The sequence below is a fragment of the Lates calcarifer genome, linkage group LG11, assembly GCF_001640805.2.
Source record: "Lates calcarifer isolate ASB-BC8 linkage group LG11, TLL_Latcal_v3, whole genome shotgun sequence".
NCBI classification, from domain to species: Eukaryota; Metazoa; Chordata; class Actinopteri; family Centropomidae; genus Lates; species Lates calcarifer.
In genome coordinates, this window is record NC_066843.1 from 15,360,376 (window position 1) to 15,382,783 (window position 22,408).

General features: G+C 41.2%; 1 protein-coding gene and 1 long non-coding RNA gene across 4 annotated transcripts in view; one reads left to right on the forward strand and one right to left on the reverse strand.

The window, feature by feature from the left end:
* The window catches only part of LOC108881084 (trinucleotide repeat containing adaptor 6A), a 38,578-nt gene that overhangs the window by 2,828 nt on the left and 13,342 nt on the right, over positions 1 to 22,408 (forward strand). For 2 of the 3 annotated variants that reach the window (XM_018672875.2, XM_018672876.2), the window contains exons 3-10: positions 6,617 to 6,716; positions 13,737 to 14,052; positions 14,873 to 14,920; positions 16,530 to 18,602; positions 18,739 to 18,937; positions 19,062 to 19,534; positions 19,756 to 19,887; positions 20,034 to 20,195. In XM_018672875.2, coding sequence (XP_018528391.1) covers positions 14,875 to 14,920; positions 16,530 to 18,602; positions 18,739 to 18,937; positions 19,062 to 19,534; positions 19,756 to 19,887; positions 20,034 to 20,195 — 3,085 coding nt within the window. In that variant the 5' untranslated portion in view covers positions 6,617 to 6,716; positions 13,737 to 14,052; positions 14,873 to 14,874. The remainder of the gene's footprint in view (positions 1 to 6,616; positions 6,717 to 13,736; positions 14,053 to 14,872; positions 14,921 to 16,529; positions 18,603 to 18,738; positions 18,938 to 19,061; positions 19,535 to 19,755; positions 19,888 to 20,033; positions 20,196 to 22,408) is intronic. The other variant, XM_018672877.2, reaches the window with a different exon arrangement.
* LOC127143042 (uncharacterized) lies at positions 4,281 to 11,892 on the reverse strand. The gene is made up of 2 exons (XR_007814209.1): positions 8,768 to 11,892; positions 4,281 to 4,614 (listed from the first exon to the last, which is right to left on the reverse strand). It is a non-coding gene; the product is annotated as an uncharacterized LOC127143042 (long non-coding RNA).

The window sequence follows — 22,408 nt, forward strand, 5'->3', positions numbered from 1 at the left end:
CAATGTAAGGGCAAGCAATATTAGTATCATTACATGTAAAACAACACAAATTATTTTTCATGGAACAAGTCACATTCACAACAGAATTTTCCTGGACTAACATTTAAATTATTTTCCACATGGGAATCATGTTTCATTTGATCTTTTACTTGAGCCTGAAATATGTCTGTCCCAGTTTAACTCAGCTTAATTCTGGGATGTGTGTGTTTTCAAATAGATGCAATTTTGCATTACATGAATAAGATGGAAACACTCTGTTTTTGTTCCATACATAACATGCTGCTAACAGTACAGTGTTGGCTTCAGGTCATTTAATTTTCAATTCACAGTATTTTAGAAGTGGTTTTACTTTTGTAAAAAAAAAAAAAAAGGTTTTCACAGCTAGCATTTGGTGGTTGTGTCTATGAACAGAAAGCCACAGTGTCATAAATTTAATACATTTATAGCATTTGTGGCACCAATGGGGATTACATAGCTCATACTGAATAAATGTTCAACATTCTTACTCTGAAGCCCTTTCGTTATGTATAAGAAAAGCTAGAGTGTGAGTGAGTTTCTGAACACACGCACTCCATCCAGCTTGTTCACAGACACTCACAGATCTAGTTTATTGTTTTTGGGCCTGTTTAATTTGTAATCATAACACATTGAAAAAATAATGTGTTACTCAGTTGTGACTTGTGTTACTTCCTTTTGATTTTGTCGAACAATGTGCTGTTAAGCTTCACTTTCACTTTTAGTTGTTGTCTGCCTTCATTCCCCAAATTACTTTTCTCTATAAACATGTTTTCATTATTATCTGAAAAGGGTGAATTTATGAATTGTTTAAAATGCAAATTTACAGAAAATGACTCCATTCTTACAGTAAATAGCCACATTGAGATTGTTATACTGGGAATTTAATACTGCAGTGTTATAAATTCCTAAAGTCTTGCAACATTGCTACATTGATTAGGGATCAGGTAGTTGACCATTGCCCCTCTCAGCAGTAAAGCCACACCTGCAGACGGTCATGAGAGTGGAACAAGCACAGAGCAGGAATGGAGCATTTGATGCCATTGACCTGTGCAGGCTCAAACAGGATGCAAAGCCACACAAAGCCAATTTTACGTGAGCAAATCGTTAAAGCAGTGTCAATGGCCAATTGTGTCTTTGGCTTTGCAACTTGAATCAAATTAGTGTAGCTGAGATTGTGAGTCATGTTTTTATTTTTATTCCTTGTATAATGGTTTTGGATTTAAGCCTGTAATACAAAATACTTTACAGTATTACAATATTTAATTCTAGTATTATTGTTATGTTAGACTCAAAAAAACTTGAATCTGTATTTCAGAAACCTGCAGAAAGCCTTGCTGTAGGAAATATTTTGATTCACAACTTGCCCCACCCTCCTCGGCCAGCAGCGAAATTGAATTGCCTTTTTCAGCCAGAAATATCATGTTGCCTTTCTTAAGTTACCATGACCTGAAATGAACCGGCCTGATTTTGACTTCTCTGTTGAAACGGCAGGTTTAACGCAGCCAGGCTGGAAACGGCACATCTTGCAGTGTCAGCCTCACAAAGCCTTCCCTGTTGGGCTGTCGGTGAGGAGATACCCGTTGTCGTTCACTAATTGAGTGATGGCTTTCCTGAACGGAGCCTCCAGTGTGTAGCCTCTGTGAGAACATACTAATGCAAATTGATGCAAATGATGTGGTGATGTACATGCAAATTAGCCACGCGACTACCCTCTGGTTTTTGTTCTTCAGGGACAGAGAAACCCTTGTGAGGCTGTTTGTGGATGCTCATGTCTGTCAGTTTATGTTTGGGTGTATGTCTGGTGTGTTTGTGTTTGAAAACGGCTACTTCCACAGGGCTACAAATGCAATCAATACTCCGTCTCCTATAAATTTAACAGTCCTTGCTGACTTTGCTGCATGACTCACTGCTGGGAGTGAAAAACACTCTTACAGGTTTTAAGGATGCAGTAGTCTAAAGTCTCACACTTCTGATCTCTACCACCTCAGAAATCCAAATATAGTTTGATTATTTTTAAAGTGTTTCAGCTTTATTTGACAGCAGGCAGAGAAGGCTTCAGGAAAAAGGCAAGTGGGAGGTAAAATCTGTGGTACACTATGAATCTTAGAAGAGCAGAAGTAGCTTTAAAGTTGATGTAGCAGATTCCCTCAAGTTAAAAGGGAAATTCACAGCAAAATAATCAGCTAGAAATTGATTAATAAGCAGGATGCAATTTGTCTCTGAACGACTGTTCTGTAGAGTTGTATGTAACATTACTAGCGACCTTTTACAACTATGTTTCTCCCCTTTCATCTATCCGCTGCTCTTTATCCCTTCCAGTCCTCCCTCAGTTTCAAGATGGAAAAGCCAAAAAGTCTGGGCTTAATGGTGGAATCAAGTGTCCAAATTGCTATTTTATCCACTTTAAACACAGCAAAGACCATATTTAGAGATAAGATATTTTTAGAAGAGATGCCTCTCCTGCTGTCTGGTGAAGTGTATGTTACAGTGAAAATGGCTGAAGAAATTTGTCGTAAAGGGAAGCAACACAATAAAAGTAGCATTAAAATGTATTTTGTGGATGGCCAAAAGTAATCGACAGTCTAGAGCTACAGCTTGACTATTGATTAATATTGTTTTGTCCATTAATTGATTGTTTTGTCTTTGTCTCTTTTGTCCAAAGTGACATTTTCAGACTCCTTTTATGTCCCACTAGTAGTCCAAAACCTTCCATGATATAAAACAAAGAAAACCAGAAAATACTCACATTTGAGAAGCTGGTATCAGCAGATGTTTGATATTTTTGCTTAAAAAGTGACTTGTGATTAATTGATGATGAACTGACTAATGTACTTTCTAAGTGTGGGCTTTGAAGCACATGTTTCCATTTTGCCTGCTGCTGATGTTTTATTCCACACCGACTAGATGGGCTCACACCTATTTGAATCTCCTCTTGGCAACATGGACAAAAATCCATTCTGCGAAAGTCATTTCACAACTTCAGTTTTATTCACAACGCCCAAGAAAACAATTGCAGGGAACATTGTAACTGCAGTTTTGTACATGCTGATCTCACTGAAGATAATCATCCTCATAAGTACCTGCAGTCACGCACCTTTTAGATAATATCTTCTTGTTTGAGTTATTGTAACAGACTCAGTTAAGATCAGTAATAGAACATGGTCAGTGCCTGTGCTCATCACAGTGGTAATCTAGATTAGGGGAGAGGGAGAAGTTTAGCATGTACTGAAAGTTATTTTTTTTAAGTAAATTATTATATATTTTGAATGATTACCCATATATAAATCCAGAATACAGCAAAATGTAGGGTTTGAAAAACCTTTCTCACATAGTGACATAAATAATACCAAGATAATTGTATCTAATTATTTGAAGTTATTACTTAGCTGCCACTATCTATAGCAAGGGAAAATGCACCTTTGATGTGTAATATTTTTTCTAAGTGGGTCCTTTCTTGAACCCTAACCCTTGCCCTGACTCACAGAGACACTTAAAGCACCTACAGCCATGATCTCGAAAGGTGTTAGTTAAGGTGTGAGGCTGCTAGGGTTGTGATCATACCATAAACACTCCTCCATCCAAAAACACAAGGGACTGCTTTGGTAAGAAAATCATGTACAAATGACTAGCTCCAGCTTGAATAGTGTATCCAGGAATTTTAAAGCCTTATGAGATGCAAAGGCTCTTCACAGGACTTCATAATACTATGAGACAGGAATTTACAGCTCTGCAAAAAATGTCAAATTTGCTGCAGTCTCTGACATGTCAGGATTTGCCACCTTCTGTTTTCTATCCTTGCAAGTGACAAAAAATTTAAATATCTTTGGGTTCTGGACTGTTGGTCAGACAAAACAGGCAAATGTAGGTGTCACCTTGGGGTTTGGGCACTTTTTCACTATTTAAGAACATTTTATAGACCGAACAGTTATTTAATCAGCGGTCTGATCGATAATGCAATCAGGCTAAGTTAGTTACAGCTCTAAAATTGTCAAACTGTGGCAGGTGATAAAATGGTTTTACACATTGTCTATTTGGTCAGAAATATTAATATAATTATTTTAGGTAGTTAAGGAGAGTGCTTGCAGGAAAGTCTTACATGCATTAAGTGTCAGCTGTTTAATGCAAGGTATAGTCCTGAATTTGATTAAATTTTTATTTTTATTTATTGATTTATTTGGTACAACCCTGGTCTTAATATCTTATCCTATCTTAAAAATAAAATAAAAATAAAACAATAAGATAAAATAAAACAAACCATAAAACATCTTTGGAGTTGCAACTTTATTGTCCTCCTCTCCATTTTTTACCTCCCCCTGTTTTCACTGCCTTGGTCCTCTTTATCTCTTCATTTGCTTTTGGTGACTGAAGGTGTCCCCTCCCTCTGTCAGCTGGAGTTGTCGGGGGATGGGCAATTGTCGGTCCATTCATAAACAGATGCTGTCCATGGTGTGTATGTGTGCACTCCAGGAGGGCCCCCACCATGCTCTGCTGTTGTTGTTGTTGAACCCAGAGCCATCTGCTGAAGCACTTGATGGTTGGGAAGGAGTGGAGGAAGGAGAGGGGGGAAGTGTGGGAACAGAGGGAGAAGGTTGTTCTCTGAAAGTGGTAGCAAAAAAGAATGTAACCTTATTTGCATTTATATTTTTTTTAATAACAGATGACAGCAAACCACTGATTTAACCTGTCAATTAAAAATAGAAATTAGAATAGTTTAGGGAAATTTAAGTGTCTTTGAGTAGGAACTGAGAATTTCTGACATGATGGCAGAATCAAACAGCAACTGTAGTAAAGACACGAGAGGCCCCTTTCACTCATAAAAATATCCTGTAGCATGGCTGCAGTATTGTCATTGATCAATGCTGCTCACAGCAGCTCAGTGCTGTTTAAGATCAGTAACTATGCAGTACTGAAAACCCTACATGTGCCTTTGACACTTAATAGACAAATCTGATGTGGTTGTTTCTTTCAGGTCAAGACATGGTAAATGGTTTATATTGTACAGAAGAAGTGGCTGATTTTCAGTTGTTGTCCCTTGGTCAGTTGCTAAATTGTTCATTAGATTTAACTGATGTTAATGAGTTGGTGCACACTTGAGGGGACGCCTCTGCCTGTTTCACAGTAATTGAACAGTTTTTCACAGTTTTTGTTAAATAAAATAGAAAAAAATTATTTCATATTTAGTCACTGAATATTTTGGATGTCAATTTATTTGATGCAGCAAGTGTTTCCAACATACGAAACATTATTTTGCTTTTCCAATGCAGAATCTCTGTATCTTGTTTTCTGCAAAAACATTTCAATATTTCTGAGCCACTGCGAAATTATCAAACTAAGACAGTGCCAAGTGATTAAACATTTAATGTTGCAGCCGTGGTGACTGTCTAAGTTATTTCAACATCTCTGTGTGTCTGTCTGTTTATAGCTAAGGTAAGTGCTGTGCTGTAATCCCATTATTGGATTAGACTGCAGCCTGCAGCTTTCTCCTGCATGCTAAATGGCACACCCACCGGGACCAGTGCAGCTAAACTTAACACTCACTGAGGGAGAAACCACAATCTGATAATAACTAATAGGACACTAATTGGAAGACCTTATTTCTTTTTGGGAGCAAAAAGAGTTACACTGTATTCTAATCAACGAAGAGCAATGAAATGTTTTATTATGAATGTTTACATGTACCAGTTGTTCTATTCTGAGGCCAGATGTTTTCATCTCATTTCATGTTGTCACCAAGCAATATAAACTGGTAATATTACAAGTGTCATTTTGAATGTAATTAATTACTGTGTTTCATTTATAGATAATAGATGAAATTATTTAATATATTATGATTTAATCAGTTTGGTCTTTTAACATCACAAAGTAATGAAAACACCCAGAGCCGAAATTGATATTTTCAGGTTGCTTATTTTGTTTGATCAGCATTCCACATCCTAAAGATAATCAGTTTACAGTGATATAGAACTGAGAAATCAGCAAATCTTCACATTTACGAATCTGGCAGTTAGCATTATGCTTAGATAGGTTAGATTAGTAGAATTGCTGTCTAAAATGGATTTCACTTTTTTTCTTGTGAAAATAACCACTATTCAATACGAAGACAGTGGATGGGAAAGAAATTTTCAATGATTAAAAAATTTGTGTGATACAGTGTGACAGCCATCTTAAAGTTCACAAATTTGTACCAAAAAGTTTTTCTTTACCCAGGTCAAACCTGTTACTTCACATGTTATCTATACCCCTGACCAAAATTATGTCCGTATGAGTAAGTGATTGAGTTTGCTTTAGAAAAAGTCGCCAGTTTTGTGTGCATGTTGGCCCAACATGAAAGATACTGCTGCATACTGTTGGAGCACTTCATCTGCCATGTCAAGTTTTCCGTACTGAATATATTAATCTCTTCTTTTGTTTGGATGGCAACTGGCTCCGTCCTCTCAGAGAATCCAGTTTCAACTTTTCCTCCCTAAAGTTTGGCCAGGTTTTAGAGGTTAAATCATCAGACTGCCTTAAGCTCAAGCTACATCATACCCCATTAAACGTAGAATAAAATAACAAATGCAGTGCGTGTAATGGTATCTCCTCCCGTTCTCCTGCACAGGGATCACACCCATAGAGGGAAGAACAGTGGATGGAAGAGAGAGAGAGACGCAAAGTGTGAAGAGGAAGGAGGATAAAGAAGATACAGGACTGGACAAAAGGTGAGAGACGGTGTCATGGCTTCTGTCAGGAGCTGTGAGATAGTTGTTTGTGTTCTGGCTACAGAAGCAAAAATTCAACAGCTCCTTTTGGTCATTTTCTCACAAGGTTTACAGAATTTTCCAAAATCATAACATGATATGATCCTACTGAAGTCAAGTAAAGAATAATATTATTGCTCAGACCTGAGTCCAGTTGTTTGTAGTGATTTGCCATTGTTAAGGTAGTCTTCCTCTGTGTGGACTTGGAGTTCTTGTAATTTATCAGCGTCTGCTGCTTCTAAGACACCAACTTCCTTTCGCTTTGCACAGTGTTATTTATCTACAATGAGCGATGTGCCATTAAAACAGTTAGGTCCAGTTCTTGTAGTGTTCAATAGACCCATTTTACCAACCGCCAAATGCAATTCTGCACAGTAAGCAAGGATATGATTAATATTGCATATCAACAGAATTGTACTCCAGGTAGTAAAAAATGAATACCGCAAGCTTAAAATAGTTTTGCTACCCTCAGTGCTGCAGTTTAGTATAGAGACATGAATCTGGCAATACATGACAGGAATTGGCTCAGTATAAAACACCAGAGCATGGTTGACTCCCAGAAGACGTCAGAAAACCGCTTGGCTCACAACATCAAAAAGCAACACTCGTATTGACTATTGTTAGACTATTTGTTCACTTAAGCTATGAAGTCGACAAGAGATTTAAAATATTAAAATGTTTATTTTTCCATCATTTTTTCTCGTCCCGGCCACCGGGTCCTGTCCCTATTTTATCTGTCCCAGTAGTGCCGTGTGCTTTGCTCTAATGACAGCACCGGTGTACTTTGCCATGTGACGTAGTAGTGTTTTCCATTTGAATTGCTGTTACAGTTTCCATTGAGTCCTGTTTGTACGAGCCTACTACTGTTACAGCTGAAACTACTGTCATGGCTGGTGAAGGCAGGAAGTCTGATAGCGTCTATCTCTGACCTTGAGTGTGTCTTTTGAGTTTCAATTGCGTTCTCTGTCTCATTTTTTGTTTTCACTCCTCCACCGTTGCCCTGCTGTGTCTCTCACTCTGTCTCTCCCTCTGACTATATTGTTAGGTTTGGTGATGTGTCTCTGTACAAACAGATGAGTAGTTCAGAGTTTAACTCTCTGTAGTACCACACTGCGAACTGGCACAGCCATTTATTGTCATGGAAGCTCTTCCCCCAGATAATGGTTATACAGTAACAAGAGTGTAATCATTGTACTTCTGAAAGGCTCAGTGTCAGTACTTAACTGTCTTACTATAGCATGAGTCTATAATTGGCAGCTCTTAGCATGCGCTAGTTGAGTGATCTTTGGTCTTGAATCTGTCAGGAAAGTGACATTTTAATTCTGTTTTTTTCATCACATTCATTGGTAGAACTGCACAGATAAATTGCTTAGATTGATAGATAATTAATCTGTACCACTTGCAATAATTTTGATTCCTATTTGAATCAAGCAAAAACACCAATTAAGGAAATAGCTGGAAGATTAATCAAAATAAAAGTGATTGTCAGTTGCAGCCTTACACATAAGGATTATGACAAAGAAACCCAAAGTAACGTAGAGAACAAATGTGTATAACTTCTATTCAGTAGTTTGAATGCAGCCCATAATTTTTACTCCTTGATAATTAAATGGGGACAATCAGTGAACGTGATAGCACAGTGTGATAACTATCAGGATTAAACCTGGCTGATAGAATCTCCAGTCATTTCAAAATATTTGAAAAGTAACATGCAGACAGCGGCTTGTTATCTGCCTTGTGACTGGTAGAGTGGATAGAAGTCCTGTAAGCTTAAAATAGTTTCACAGCTCTCAGTGCTGCAGCTTTGCATACAGACATGAATCTGGCAATACATGATAAGAATTGTCGTAATACAAAATAGCAACACATGCTCAAAACTCGAAGACTTGAAGACTGCTGGACCCAGAACAGCAACTTGACAGGGAAAAACCAACACTTGTATTGACTAATTTTAAACTATTTGTAGAGGAGATAAAAGTTTCTGAGCATGCCTGGTGGCAAATACTACCAACCTGGGTGTGGGTGGACAGGTGACTTTAAAGTCAAATGGATGACTCTATAATGGACAGATCAATTAATGAGTCATAAGCAAAACCTGAAGCTTGTGCATTTGCGCACACTGCCCTCGGTTTCTGTTTGGTTTGTGTGTGGGTACCCCTTCGAACCCCTCCCAGAGTTGACGTGACAGTCGACCGTGTGACAAGTACGCTTATCTGCCCCTGCACACACTCGCACTACACATGTAATCTCATGTAGTGCATACTGTTTTCAAAGTAAAGCAGACATGTGCAACGCAGTCACTCCTGTGCATTGCACCTTTTTCCTAACACTTCACACAAGCTCCAGTCCTTCATATTGATCTCAAATGAAACCAGGGAAGTAACGGCAGGAAAGAAGCAGACCGCCTTCTTTCAGTCAGAGGGTTCCCCTCAACTCCTCTGTTAGTAAGTGGTTTTGCATTTGAGAAAGAGCCACTGGCATGTGCCTTTTGCACTGATGTCATCCCAGTCGGACAAGCCCAGAGGAATAGGGAGTGTTTAGGAATGTTGCCATGACAGCAAGGTCTTCCTAACAAGTGCCTTTACTGGTTACTTCAGCTCTAGAGAATACATGTAAGATGGGTATATCTGCAAAAGATTAAACTAAGTTTAAAAGATAGTAAATTTAATTATGATTTAAAATATGTACTGTAATGCACCACAAAGTATAAAGTACATACAGCTGGAGCAGATTTTCAAACAGCACTATAGAAGACTATAGAATGTAGTAATACAGTACATGAGTGTAACATACAGTTAGTGCAAGTGTAAAGCTTGTGTATGCTTGAAGTAGTTTGACAGGTGAAATCCATTTTATACCAGAACCAGCTGTATGGCCAGATCCATATCATGTTCTGTATCTGAACCACCCACCTTTAGTGCATTCTCTTTTTTTCATTTTCAAAGTCAAGGTCTGTTGCTGAAGGCCTGTTGTGTTTTACTTTCATGCAAATGATTTGAAAAAATATGTTGGCTTTGGGCAACAAAGCATCATGCTTCAAATAGATTTTGCAGTTGCATAGCAACAGCAGGATACGTGAAAAGTGAAAAAAGAAAAGATTCAGTTCAGTTGACAGTTCAGATGCATCCACAGACACTCAAGTCAATCTCTACAAAGCTTATATGGTGCATTGTTTGTCCATTTACTAGCCTGTGTAGTGTGAATGTATGGCTTCTCCAGTAATTTGTTTCAAATCAATTTCTAAAGAGAGAACAATCCCCTAAAACAAAACCCACATAAGTAAATATTTATAATGCATATTATTATCAGGACAGACCTTTGGAGGGCCCTTAAGAAGGTTAGACAATGACCTAAACATTTGAAACCAGTTATGGTGTACCAATAGGAAAGACTATCAAATAGGCTCAAATGTCCAAACAGATATATCTGTGTCATGGCTTTTTCTTGAACAAATGCTTTCAAAAACAATCTATTACATCTGTTGGGCTGTATCTTGGTTTAGATCCACCTCTGTTCTACACCTACTCTCCAGGTTAGTTTATGTAACTGGTAACAAAAAGAAAACAGTGCCACAACACTTCATTGGTTAATTCTGTTGTTCGTTTTCCACTATTCAAGGGCTCAGTAAATTGGCCACTGTGCCTCACGCTCTTTAGTTTCTTTGCTTCTTACTCTGTCTGTTAAAGGGGGAGTGCACTGTGTTCATGTGCTGCTGACTTCAGGAAGTTGACCTCTTTGCTTTTTATACATGTTAGAAGCTGCAGCTGCATTCCTCTCACATCAGCTTCAATGACAGGCTCTTATGCCTCTTTGTCCCTCCTCTATCACATTCCACTTCTCTCTCTGTTCGTCTTCTCTCTTCCCTACTCCTTACCTTGGTGTCTTCTGATTTTTTTTCCTATTGTTTTGCATATTTCACCCCCCTTGCTGCACTCTCAGTGTTTGTGTCTTGTCCCTATATTCCCCTTTCCACCCCCTCAACCCTCTTTGTCTGTAAGATGATAGCACCAGTCGAGCTGCTGCCAGCTCCAGGGCCCCTCATGAAAGCCGTACTCAGATGGAAGCAGGGAGAAGAGGAACAAACTGTACTCTATGTACTGAGCAGCAGTAGTGAACATGCGTATACTAGAGATGAGCTGTGTTAATGTTTTCGCATTATTAATTTCACACAACTAATAAATAAATAGCAATGTGTGTTGTAATAGTTCCTAAATGTGTATATAAATGAATGAGCCTTTTGATTAAAAATCATGATAAATTACAAATATTAAATTCAATGCAGACACAGGATCTGCAACTGACTGCAAACTTCATTATTGATCTGCTGATTTTTTTTCTAGAGTAATTTATTCAAACTTTGTACCCGTGAAATGTCAGCAAATAGTGAATAATAATTTTTTAACAGCCCAAGGTTAGTTGTTTTACCTGGGGAAAAAAATTCCAAAGCCTTGGGGCATGCAGGTCATTATCCCATTAAAATCTCCACTTGGAAACAGTAAATGTAATATATTTTTGCTTTAAACCTTTCTGTTGAAAGACCAATTAATTAATTAATTAATGCATTGACTCAGCTTTAGTAGACACACATAAACAATGCTATGCAGGCTGGAGGTTTAATTAATGGAAAATTATTTCACTTTAGATTGCAGTACTGGTCAGAAAATTTCTTATTTCCCGCGAAAATCGTTCAACACGTACCAACAATAGCTTAGTGAATGATGAGCACTACTTCAAGTTAAGTGTTAAATATCTTTGTGTTATTTTGATTTGCACTGCCTTATAAGGATAAATGGTTATCCCTGTGTAGGCACTTTGAATCAGATGCTTTGGGGTTGACAGCGGTCTTTCCATGGTGGGGTTGAGTCAAGATTCAAGGAAGTAAACAGCTCAGTTTGCTGGAAGGGGGTTGCCCTTTTAGTGTGGTAGCTGCCCCAGGGAGCAGGTCAATTTCACACTCAACGCTCTAAATTCTGCTCTGTTTCTTGATTTTTTTGTTTTTGTCTTTCGGATATTGCTCCATCTTTAAAATACTTCTCGGCCACTTTCTTGGAAGGCTTTTTGTAACGATGATATCATTGTCCTGTTTTTTTTTTTTTTTTTTTTTTTTCTTTTTCTTTTTTTTTTTTTGATTGGTTCCAGAGGGCGGCTTAGCAGCTTCTGGCAGGCTTTATGTTTAGATGCTGGCTGTGTGCCCAGGTTTAGCTAGTGAGCTGTCAGTTAACAAAGGTAGAGTTTGGCCTTAAGTGTGTCTGGTCAGTATGTAGGCTTTTACAGAACTGGTGGTTGTGTGTCTGAAAGAAACTTTTACCCTGATATGAGTTGCAATAGTTTGATTACATTTTGTTTTAGTGGAATGAGGTTGTTCTCATTGTGATATACCAGTCAGCACTGAACATTAAAATCGCTCAAATTTGCTACAAACCTGTAACACATGCATGCTTCATTACATGAGCACACTTGCTCATTGTCCACACATGCGTTTGTTTGTTCTCTTAGCATGACAGCTAGTGAACAGAGTGGTTGCTATTTGAACTGAAGGTTTATAAATAGACCTGTGTACTGCTGCAGCAGGCAGAGAGAGCTAACACACTTGCTAACCTGCACTGAGAAAAGGTCAGGAGACACGCACACACACACTTCTCTTCTTGCTGTCAAACACACTGGTCCACTTTCACTGAAGGATGTCTGTGTCCCTCTCCCCCCTCTATGGATCTGTACCTTTGTCCTCTTTCTCTTTTTATCGTCTTTTCCTCACTGTCTCTTGCTGTCTTTGTCCCCTTACTACTTCTCTTTCTCTGCTCTAGGATAAGAGGGTTTACTTGCCACAGCATCCTCGGGCAGTGCTGCCAGTTTTAAGCCTGTTGTATAACTCTAATCTAGTCTAACTCATACACATTCAAGAGAAGGTGTGTTAGGTGGTCACTCTCTCTCCTCTTCATGCTACTTTTCTGACTAACCTAGCTGACTCACATACTTGTCTCACACTCAAGTGTACCATAAGCAGTGGCGAGGACAGATGGGAATAATTAGTCTCTTTCAGCCAGAGAAAGAGGAAGAGAACAATAGGAAAGGAAAGGCAGTGTTCAGACTGCAGTGGCACTGAATCAAAAAACACAGACCTCCCATTCATTTCCATACATTTGCAATGGCACAGTGGAGGTTCCACCACTGGCAACTCTGGCAAAAAAAGGAGATTTGACTGTAGAGCCGGCACATTTAGCCTCCTAGCAATGATGTCGGCTCTGCCAGAACTGACCTGCACCTTCTCTTAAAATTAAGTATGTGTGTAGCTATGTTTCTAAGTTGTAATGGGTAAGGAATTGCCACGTGGAATCCATAAGAATAGTGGTCTGCTTGTGTGGTGTGATGCTGGAAGGGATTGTTGACAATGGAGACAACATCAAACAAGCCAAAGAAAAGCTCAATAATTTGTTTATTTTCAGTTGTGCAACAAACATTTTCCTCTGTAACAAAACAGTTTCCACTGCAAACCTCGTCATGGCCATTATTACGCTATCACTGGGACTTAAAAAATGTAAACCATGATTACTTTAGCTTTGACTACTTTTGCCTAATTTCTTAGTCACCAGACAAGGCCAACTGCTGCTTTATTGCAAACGCATAAAAGAAAATAAACATCACTACATCCTGTATATAATGACTGCGTGACATGGTCGGACAACACACTCATCCAGTGTTAAAGTTTGAATCATAAAATGATGATTTTGAAATAGGCCTCATGGGAAATATACAAGAGAAAAAGTGTTTTTATTGATTCATTTGTGTGCGTGTCTGTTATTCTGAGTGCCTGTGGTCTGATATAGACGCATACATGTGAGACATGAGTGACTAACAGTTGAAATGCTTCAAAGATCACTGGAGGTGTGGACTTGTGATGGATGTTGGGATTGGAGTGGTTTGCAGTATATTTAACTAACTTAGTTGTTCCTCTGTTTTGTCCCTTTCTATCTTTCTCTGCAGTGCCAGAGCATACCAAGTCAAGGCAGAGTCCTAAATCTAAACCACAACCCCCCCCCTCCCCCTCCCCACACATACACCTACACACCCGCATACTCACACATACAGTCTTCAGCAATGCCAAGGGGGCCTGATCAGCCTGCTGCCCGCTCTGACAAGCCCCGCCTCTTCACCTCAAACCCTTGAGGCTGTGTCCTCTGAGCTTCGACCTTTGACCTCCCCTTCGTCAACCTGGGAACTAGAGGTCACCTGTTCTCCAGTCAACCCGGGGACGCCCTCCTGCCCAGCCAGGAGCCGCAGCCACAAACCACACTCGCAGGTAAAATATGAAAAGAAAGAAAAGAGAAACCAGCAAACTGCAGTGGATTAAATTCAGTCAGATCTGTCTGCATCCTCAGTTGCATTCAAGGACACTAGCCTACACAAGCACACTGTCTGCCAATGTCTGCATTCTTGGATAAACAAAGAAACAATTGGACAATTACATTTAAATGGCAGTAAATGTTAAAATGTGGGCACGTTCTTGCTCACACCTCCTGACGAGTTTCCTCCTATCCTTTTGTCCCATGTAGTGGTAATGAAGAAGCCAGAAAAATAAACAAAAACTTGATTAACTCATAATGAGCTTGATTAGTCAAGTTCTTTTAAGCAAATTTAAATACTTTTACTTGGACTGTTTCTAGTTTCCTGAAGTTTTTGATTTATAAATCCATGTCACAGCTGTATTATTCAGTAAAATAAATATAGTAATTTATTATTTATAGTATAGAATTGTTTACATTTTGTTAGTGTTATGTCTTCACTGCAAATTGCTAAGCATTACATGCACATGTAACAATTTGCTGAGTTAATACAAATTTGAATAATACATTTTATCCTTGACATATAATTTGGATAACCAACTGTGACCGCTAACCCACGTTCAGATTCCAGCTATCTCTCTCCACTAATACTAAATCTATTTGCAAGCCCTTTTCACTGTGAACCGCTCTGACTCTAACACACTGTTCTTTTCTGTTTGCTTGATTCTCAGTGACTGATCTATCTGCCCTAACTATTTCTAACATCTCCCCACTCTTGTTTGTTTCCTGTCTCTAACTCCCTCTGTTTGACAGTCTTTCCTCTCTCTCTGTTTCCAGGCATGGCTCCCATTCGGGATTCCGTCAGCCACTCCCCTAATCAAACAGGTGACTACACATGGCCCTCTTTCTTACCTTTTCTTCTGCCTTTCGTTCTTCCTTCCAGTGTCTTACTTTGACTGTCTGCTTTGTGATTGTCAGACTGTGTGGACCCAGTCTGACCTGACCTTGAGGGATGATGCATTTTATTTGTGGCTTATCAGAAATACAGAGAGGGAGAGATGAGATGAATGAGTGAGACAGTGGGTGTGAAAGGGTGCAAGAGGAGACTTGGCAAGTGAACATGATAAGAGGCACACAGAGCTGGCAACCATTTTATGTGAAAAGAGGCTTTGAAAGTGAGAGATACCGCGAGTGAGAAGGGCCAGGAGTGGGCAGCCAATTGGTCAAGAGACTAAGCATGAATTGTTAAATAAAAATTGGTATTCAAATAATTAAACAGTGCTGAGCATAACGTAAACTACCTCAGATGCTTTTGGTGTCCCGTCCTATGTAATTCCTATGACAATTACAACCACTGCATCTGACTCCCATCTTCTTTTTTCTCACAAACCAAAAACAAATTTTCTCATTTCATAGGTGCTGCATAGATTTTCCCCTTCATTTGCCAAAAGTTCATTGTTTATTCATAAGGTAGAATTTGTCTTTGAGGTATTAGCATTTAATATTTTGTCTGAAAGTCTTCTTTGTCCTTGAATTGTGTCAAGTTACCAGCTTCCTGATTAAAAAAAAAAAATGTCAAAAGAAAATTATCTGTCTATTTGAATAAACTTAATCCAGTCAACTTTTGGTGATGTTAGCTAACCTTCAACATCTTAAGAGGTTCTTTCATGATGTAGGCCTTCTAATATACTGTCTTCACATTAAAGCACTTTAATTGTGAGTTATCAACAGTACCATAATACATGACATAGGCTTACCACAGCAAATAAACAGGGATTCCCACTAGAACAATGCTGTTTGAGTGACAAAGACTGCAAATACTGATAATTGAGGCAGTATTATCTGCAGAGTTGCTGTAGCACTGAAAATTCCGGCACTTGCCATTGTGACTAATTGAGTGTGTGCATAATGGAAAATAAAATCAGAATCTTATCTATAGTCTGTTTTTGGAGATATGCCAGGTCTTAATGCAAACGATCTGAGAAAAACCACAAGTGTTTAAACTGAGTCGAAGTCTTTTAAGTTGCTACCACCTTTTCTCCTTTGCCACCTCATCCCTCTCTCTCTCTCTCTCTCTCCGTCCTCCCTCCCTCCCCCCTCTTTTCACACTCAATTGCCACCTCCCCTATGACCTCCATCGTTCCTGTCCTGCTGTTGGTTGTCCTCTGCCTCCCTGAATCCTACTTTATAGCTTTGGCATGCTTTTGGGTCCTGCTGTGGTGACAAAATGGTGGCAGCTGTGTCCAGGCTGAGACCTGGCGCTGATCACATCCAGAACAGTTGGGCAGCTGAGGGTTGGAGGGACCAGAAAAATATAAAAACGACTGTGAATTAGGGAATTCAAACCACATCTGTTATTTTATTTTATATAGTACACCAAGGATAAATTAAGCACATTTCCCGAATGCTTGAGTAAATGTACTTTGTTTTTGTTTTTGAAAATGGAAACATTTTCAACGGTATCCTCTGCCTTGTCCACCCTGTATCTCTCCAGGTCTGGAGCATCCTGGCTTGGACTCACAGTATGAGCCTTCCCCCTGGTCCTCTGGCTCTCCTTGCAGCAGTGACAGCAACAGCAACTGGGGCAAAGTCCTAGTGGACGGAAGCACCGACAAACCCAACAACCCTTCTTCAACCAACTCTTCCGTCTGGCCTCCCTCCTCCTCCTCATTCTCTTGCTCCTCGTCTTCTTCCTCTTCTGGCTGTGGGTCAGGATCAGACCCTGAGCTGGCATCAGAATGCATGGACGCAGACTCTAGTTCCTCAATCGGCTCAGAGAAAAACCTCGCCGCTGTTGCTGTGACAACAGTGATGATGATGTCAGCAAATGCTTCTTCCTCTGTGTCTTCTTCTACGGCTTCTTCCCCCACTTCCTCTCTGGTGACTTCTGCCATGATGGTCGGCGTGTCGGTGAATGGAGACAGCAACGGCAACAGTCGTCAGGTTATTGGTGGAGGGATGGGAACCATCAGTGGTGCAAATAATGGAAATAATAACATCACCGGACCCTCCCACTACTCTGTGGCTGGGTCCAGCAGTATTGGCAGCAATAACATGGGTAACCACAACATCAAGCTCGTCAATAACAGTGGTGTATGGGGCACCCAGTCAGGCAGCAACATGATCACCACGGGCGGAAGCACCCCTTGCATCAATGGAGGGTTAAACCCAAACACTTTAAACCCAAATGCCAACCACGGTGCCTGGCCACAGAATCCGACCCCAAGCCCAGTGTCCCAGGGCCAACGGCCTCCACAGGCTCAGGGGATGAGTTCTAAACTGGGTATAGCTCCCCAACAGGGCCCCTTGCTGGGCTGGGGTGGCATGGCAGCTCCAGACAACAGCAGTATGATGGAAGACACTGAGGTGAATAATGGTACAGCAAGCAGCAAGGTGTTAGGAAGCAGCAACAGTGGAAATGGTGGCCTGCAGCCTACCAACCTTAACACTGAATCCAATGGACCAAATAACACTATTATGATGAATACTACTACTACTACTACTACTAACGCCACAATGACCTCTAGTCCACCAAACTCTACCGCCTCACCCCAACTCAGCGGGGATTGTTCCTGGGGCTCCATTGGAGGAGGGAATGGGGGTCCGCTGGCCAATGGAAACCCCTCATCAGCCCCCCAGAACCCCCAAGGAGAGCTGGGGGGTCCTGGGGCCTTCGGTACGCCTTGGGGCGCAACTACCTACCCTGGAGACAAGGGCCCCCCAAATGCAGACACTGTGAACCCCCAAAACCCTGCCTTAATGCAGGCTGGGAACCCCCAAATCTCCTCTACTGCTGCTTACAAGAGTAATAATAACCACAATAACACTGGGGCCCCACGCTGGGACCAGGGGCCCGCCAATAACCCAAACCAGCCTCAGAGCAACTTGTCCTGGGGTGTCGGCTCAAATCAAATCCCAGGCTCTGCAGGCCAAACACCAGGAAATGGGAACCAAACTACGATGGGCCCTCCAGCAGGGATACCTCGTCCCTGGGGAAGCAGCGCGTCGTCGTCGTCTTCTTCCTCATCCTCATCGTCCTCTTCCACATCAAACAACAAGATGTCAAATGGAGAATGGGGATCAGCAGCTCCTGGTAACAGCCATTCAGATGCTGGAAGTCAGAAAGGAAGCTCTGCCAACAATGGCTGGAAGAGCCTGGAGGATGACGCCATGGGCATGGGAGGTGGAGGGGGAGGAGGTGGAAGCCATGGCTTGGGGAGTGTCACAGGAGGCTGGGGTCGCTCTGGAGGAAGTGAGGGAAGCGGAGAGAGTTCTGGAGGCCGATCCGGCTCAGACAGGGATAGCAGCCAGCAAAAAGGGGTAAACCGCAGAAAAGGTACCCATTCTGCTTCAGTAATATCAGCTCTGGCCCGGGTCGATGTGGACCCAAGGGTTCTGTCCAACACTGGGTGGGGACAGACGCCCATTCGGCAGAACACCGCCTGGGATGTCAATTCTCCTAATAACAATCACTCCCAGGGTTCCAGAGGAGATGAAAGAAAGCACAGCAGCGGGGGCTCCAGCTGGGGCACAACAACACCGGCAGCTCCCTCCCAGACTTCTGGAGGTAGTAGCATAATGTGTATGAAGTTTTTATGTGAATACATTGTAGTGACAGAAGCGAAAATATTCAGATTTAGAACAGGACTTGCTATTGCAGAACACAGAAGCAAAAAAATGATCTTCCTTTCACTAACTTGCAGGCTGGGGGAGTAGGCCGGGCAGCTCAGGCCCAGATACAGGAGGTTCTGGCTGGGGAGAGCAGAGACCAACCTCTGGGTGGGACAGCAAAGTCCCAGTGAGTGGAGGAGGTGGGCAGAGTGGCTGGGATGATGGATCCAGCTACAAGGGTAGCAACACCAACAGTAACACATGGAGCAACAACTTCAACAAAGATGACCGGTAATTAATGTCTTTGTGTTTTTAGCTGTTACTGTTAAGTTATATCTTTCCCTTGCTTTTTGCAACAAGAATTATCTGCTGACCATTTTATCTTTTACTGATCACCTCTATTGTTTTTGTTTAGGTCCAATACCTGGACTAATACGCCCAAACCACAGCAGGGCTGGGGTTCCAGTGGTGGAAATGGAAGTGAAGGCTGGGGTGGCGGAGGAGATGGTACCAGAGGAGGAGCCAACAACCACTGGGGGGAGCCCCAAAAAGGTGCAGGCTCGGTGGGCTGGGACAGTGACAGTGACCGGTCTGGTTCTGGATGTTGGAGCGAGCCAAGCCGAACCAACACCAGCAGCAGCAACACCTGGGTAGGGAGTGGAGGCTCAAATACTCCAGATCAGAGCACACCAAACCCAGGCTCCAACTGGGGCGACTCAGTTCACAAACCCACTCCTCAGAGTAACAGCCAGGGCTGGGGTGAGCCAATGAAGAACAACCACGGAGGTCAGAACTGGGGTGAGCCAAATCCCAAGCCCTCTAACGAGTGGGGAAAAGGTCCTGACACCAACATGTCCAGAGGCAATCAAGGCTCTAACAAGCCCACAGGTAATATTTAGGACATCCTATCAGAATCAGTCTCAAACAAGTTTTTTTTTTTTCTTCTTTTCATAATGAGAGAAAGTTTCACTTAATTTCATGCCAGTGTCTAAGTGACTACATTGCACCAAAACTGAATTCTGCTGCTTAACACTGTATAGCAAGACATTTAAGTGGGAGGACATAAAGTTGATGACTCACTTTTGCACTTCTATCTACTCTTCCCTCAGGCTGGCATGGAGGCCCCATACCCACAGTAGGTCAGAAGGAGGAAGTGGCGACTGGGTGGGAAGAGCCCTCTCCAGAGTCCATACGGCGGAGGATGGAGATCGATGATGGCACTGCAGCTTGGGGAGACCCTGGTAAACACTTGGTTTTTCTCTTTTTGTTCCAAGAAGACCTTTGTAAGGCCTGAACAACATCAGATGAAATTACAGGCTTCTCCTTTTCAGCTGACAACTGGCATTTTTAGCTGATGACAAAACATTTAATTAAACTTTCTTTCTAGGCAAGTACGGTAGTGGATCTGTCAACATGTGGAACAGGACTGGCCAATCAGACCAGGAGAACATGGGCATGTCCTCTCAGCACCAGTCTCACCCATCACACAGCTCGATGCATCCTCCTCAGCCCATGCAGCCTCTTGCCCAGGACAAAAGCTGTAGTTCTGGTAAGTTAGGATGTATGCATGCACACAATTCTGGAGCATAACACTCGTCTTTGGTTTTTACGCACTTACTAATAATTAGCAGTTTGCCTCCTAAAATACATACAATTTTATGCATAGACGTAACAGCTAGTAAATTAAATTCAAACAACCCACTCTGATCAGTCGTCACATCTTTCACACAGCTTTGGCTATGAAAACAGACTGCACGTGTACACACCTCTGACACGTGTATACATGTGACAAAACGAATCAAACACTGCTGACTCACACTTGCTTGTGTTATATTTTAGGCCTACAGAGATGTGGTCAGCTAGGTTACGATCTAGTTTTAACAGATTTTGCGGTCTTTGGCCTCCAGGGATCCTTTCCTCTCAACATTCTTGAATGAGTATGTTTCAGTCAGTCCCTTAGTTCTGTAGATTCTCAAATGCGCCGTTCTTACAAGATGTAGTGAAGCTATGTTGCATTAGCTTGTAGATTAATGTTTTGTTTTGTTTTAGTTTAATACTGATGTAGAAAATGCAAGGATGTGAGCTGGTGTCTAAAATGGTACAAGCATGCAAGTGCAGGCCTTCTGGTACAGTATAAGCCTTAAGAATGGATAAAAAGGTGCAAGTCCCACCCACACACTCTGAAATAGCTGAAATAAGGTTTTAAAAGGATTTAGATTGTGGTGGTGCAAACACAAGAAGCATGGATGCAGACACACACTCACAAATGTATACAAAAGCATACACAATTTGCACAGAAGCATAGAAAGAAAACAAACGCATACAGTTGTTCTCTCCCATCTCCCTACAGCGTTGTCTATGTTGGGCTTTTTGTAAAGCAGGTTGAGTCATCCCTTTGGAATGCTAAGAGCATCGATTTTTCTCTTCTCTCATTCGCCTTTTTTTCTCCTCCCTTTTTCTCTCACTCGCCAATTCGCTTTCTGTAGAAACACAGGCTTTTGTTGGGTTTGAGAGAGAGAGAGAGAGAGGAGAGAGAGAGAAAGCGACCATGAGTGGTAGAGGTGGAGGTCTGGTGACTTAGTAATAGGAATGGTTCCAACATAAGATGGGAAACTAAAACGAGTAAGGCAGCTATTCTGCAGAAGTGGGCTGAGAAGGGGAGGGGCTATTAGGGTTATTCAGGGTTGCTGGTCCAGCAAGCTAACTAGAGCAGCTAAGTGGATGGCTAGGAAGGGTGGGGTGCACTAGCCAGCTACTGTACTAAGAAAATAAATAATTTGTGGGTTTTAAAATTTTTTTTTAGTTTATATTAGTTTTATTTTCATGGACCTAAAAGTATAAATCATTGAAAACTGCAAACTTAAAAATTTATGGGAAATTACTTGAGTGATATAAGTATTCATAGATACAAAACTAAACACGTCCATTCAAATATTTTCAAAAACACAGTTGAAAATTGGATGAAAATGTTAATTCTGAGTTAGAAATAATTGCATGCTTAAATCTGCAAATTGTGAAACATTCATACATACAAACACACACAGACACATATTGTGTTTGTCATCTCCCTTTTATTTTTAGATCAAGCTGACGCACCTACATAGACAGGGAAATGGAGCAATAGATACAGGCTAGAGTTACAGATTGTGAATAGTCATGTGTGTGTTTGCGTGCTGCTGTATAGATGAACATGCACCTCCTGTTTGTGTATAGCAAAAACACTAATGTATGTGCCAATTTGTGTATTTGTGTCTGCCCCTCTGGGTTTGTCTATTAAGCTGTGTGTTGTTATGTGCATGTACTTGCGTGCAAGCATGCCCAGTCATATGAGGGACACTGGAGCCTGAGGCCACCCCATGATCTGTCCTATTTTTACGGGGAGGTATCCCTGGCATCTCCCCAAACACCTCCTGTGGAGGGAGAAAGTAGCGGGTCTGGGTGGTCAACTGTAACAGGAGCCTTTTGAACTCATACATGACATGCACTTGAACGCACATATTCTCAGATTTGAAAGTATATAGGGGCCTGTGTATGCATCTGCACACACACACAAGACGTAGAGTAACACTTATGTAAGCAAGTTGACATGGGTTTCCTCAGGTGTATAAGCTCTGTTTCCAGCACAGAAAGACACTGAATGTCAAGCATCATTGTAAATGTCACTTACGTTTCATGAAAGATTGTATATGTATATATATGTATATTGGGGTGTTGATGTTGCCTTTCATGTGAGGTGTTTTTTATAATAAATAAACCAAATGC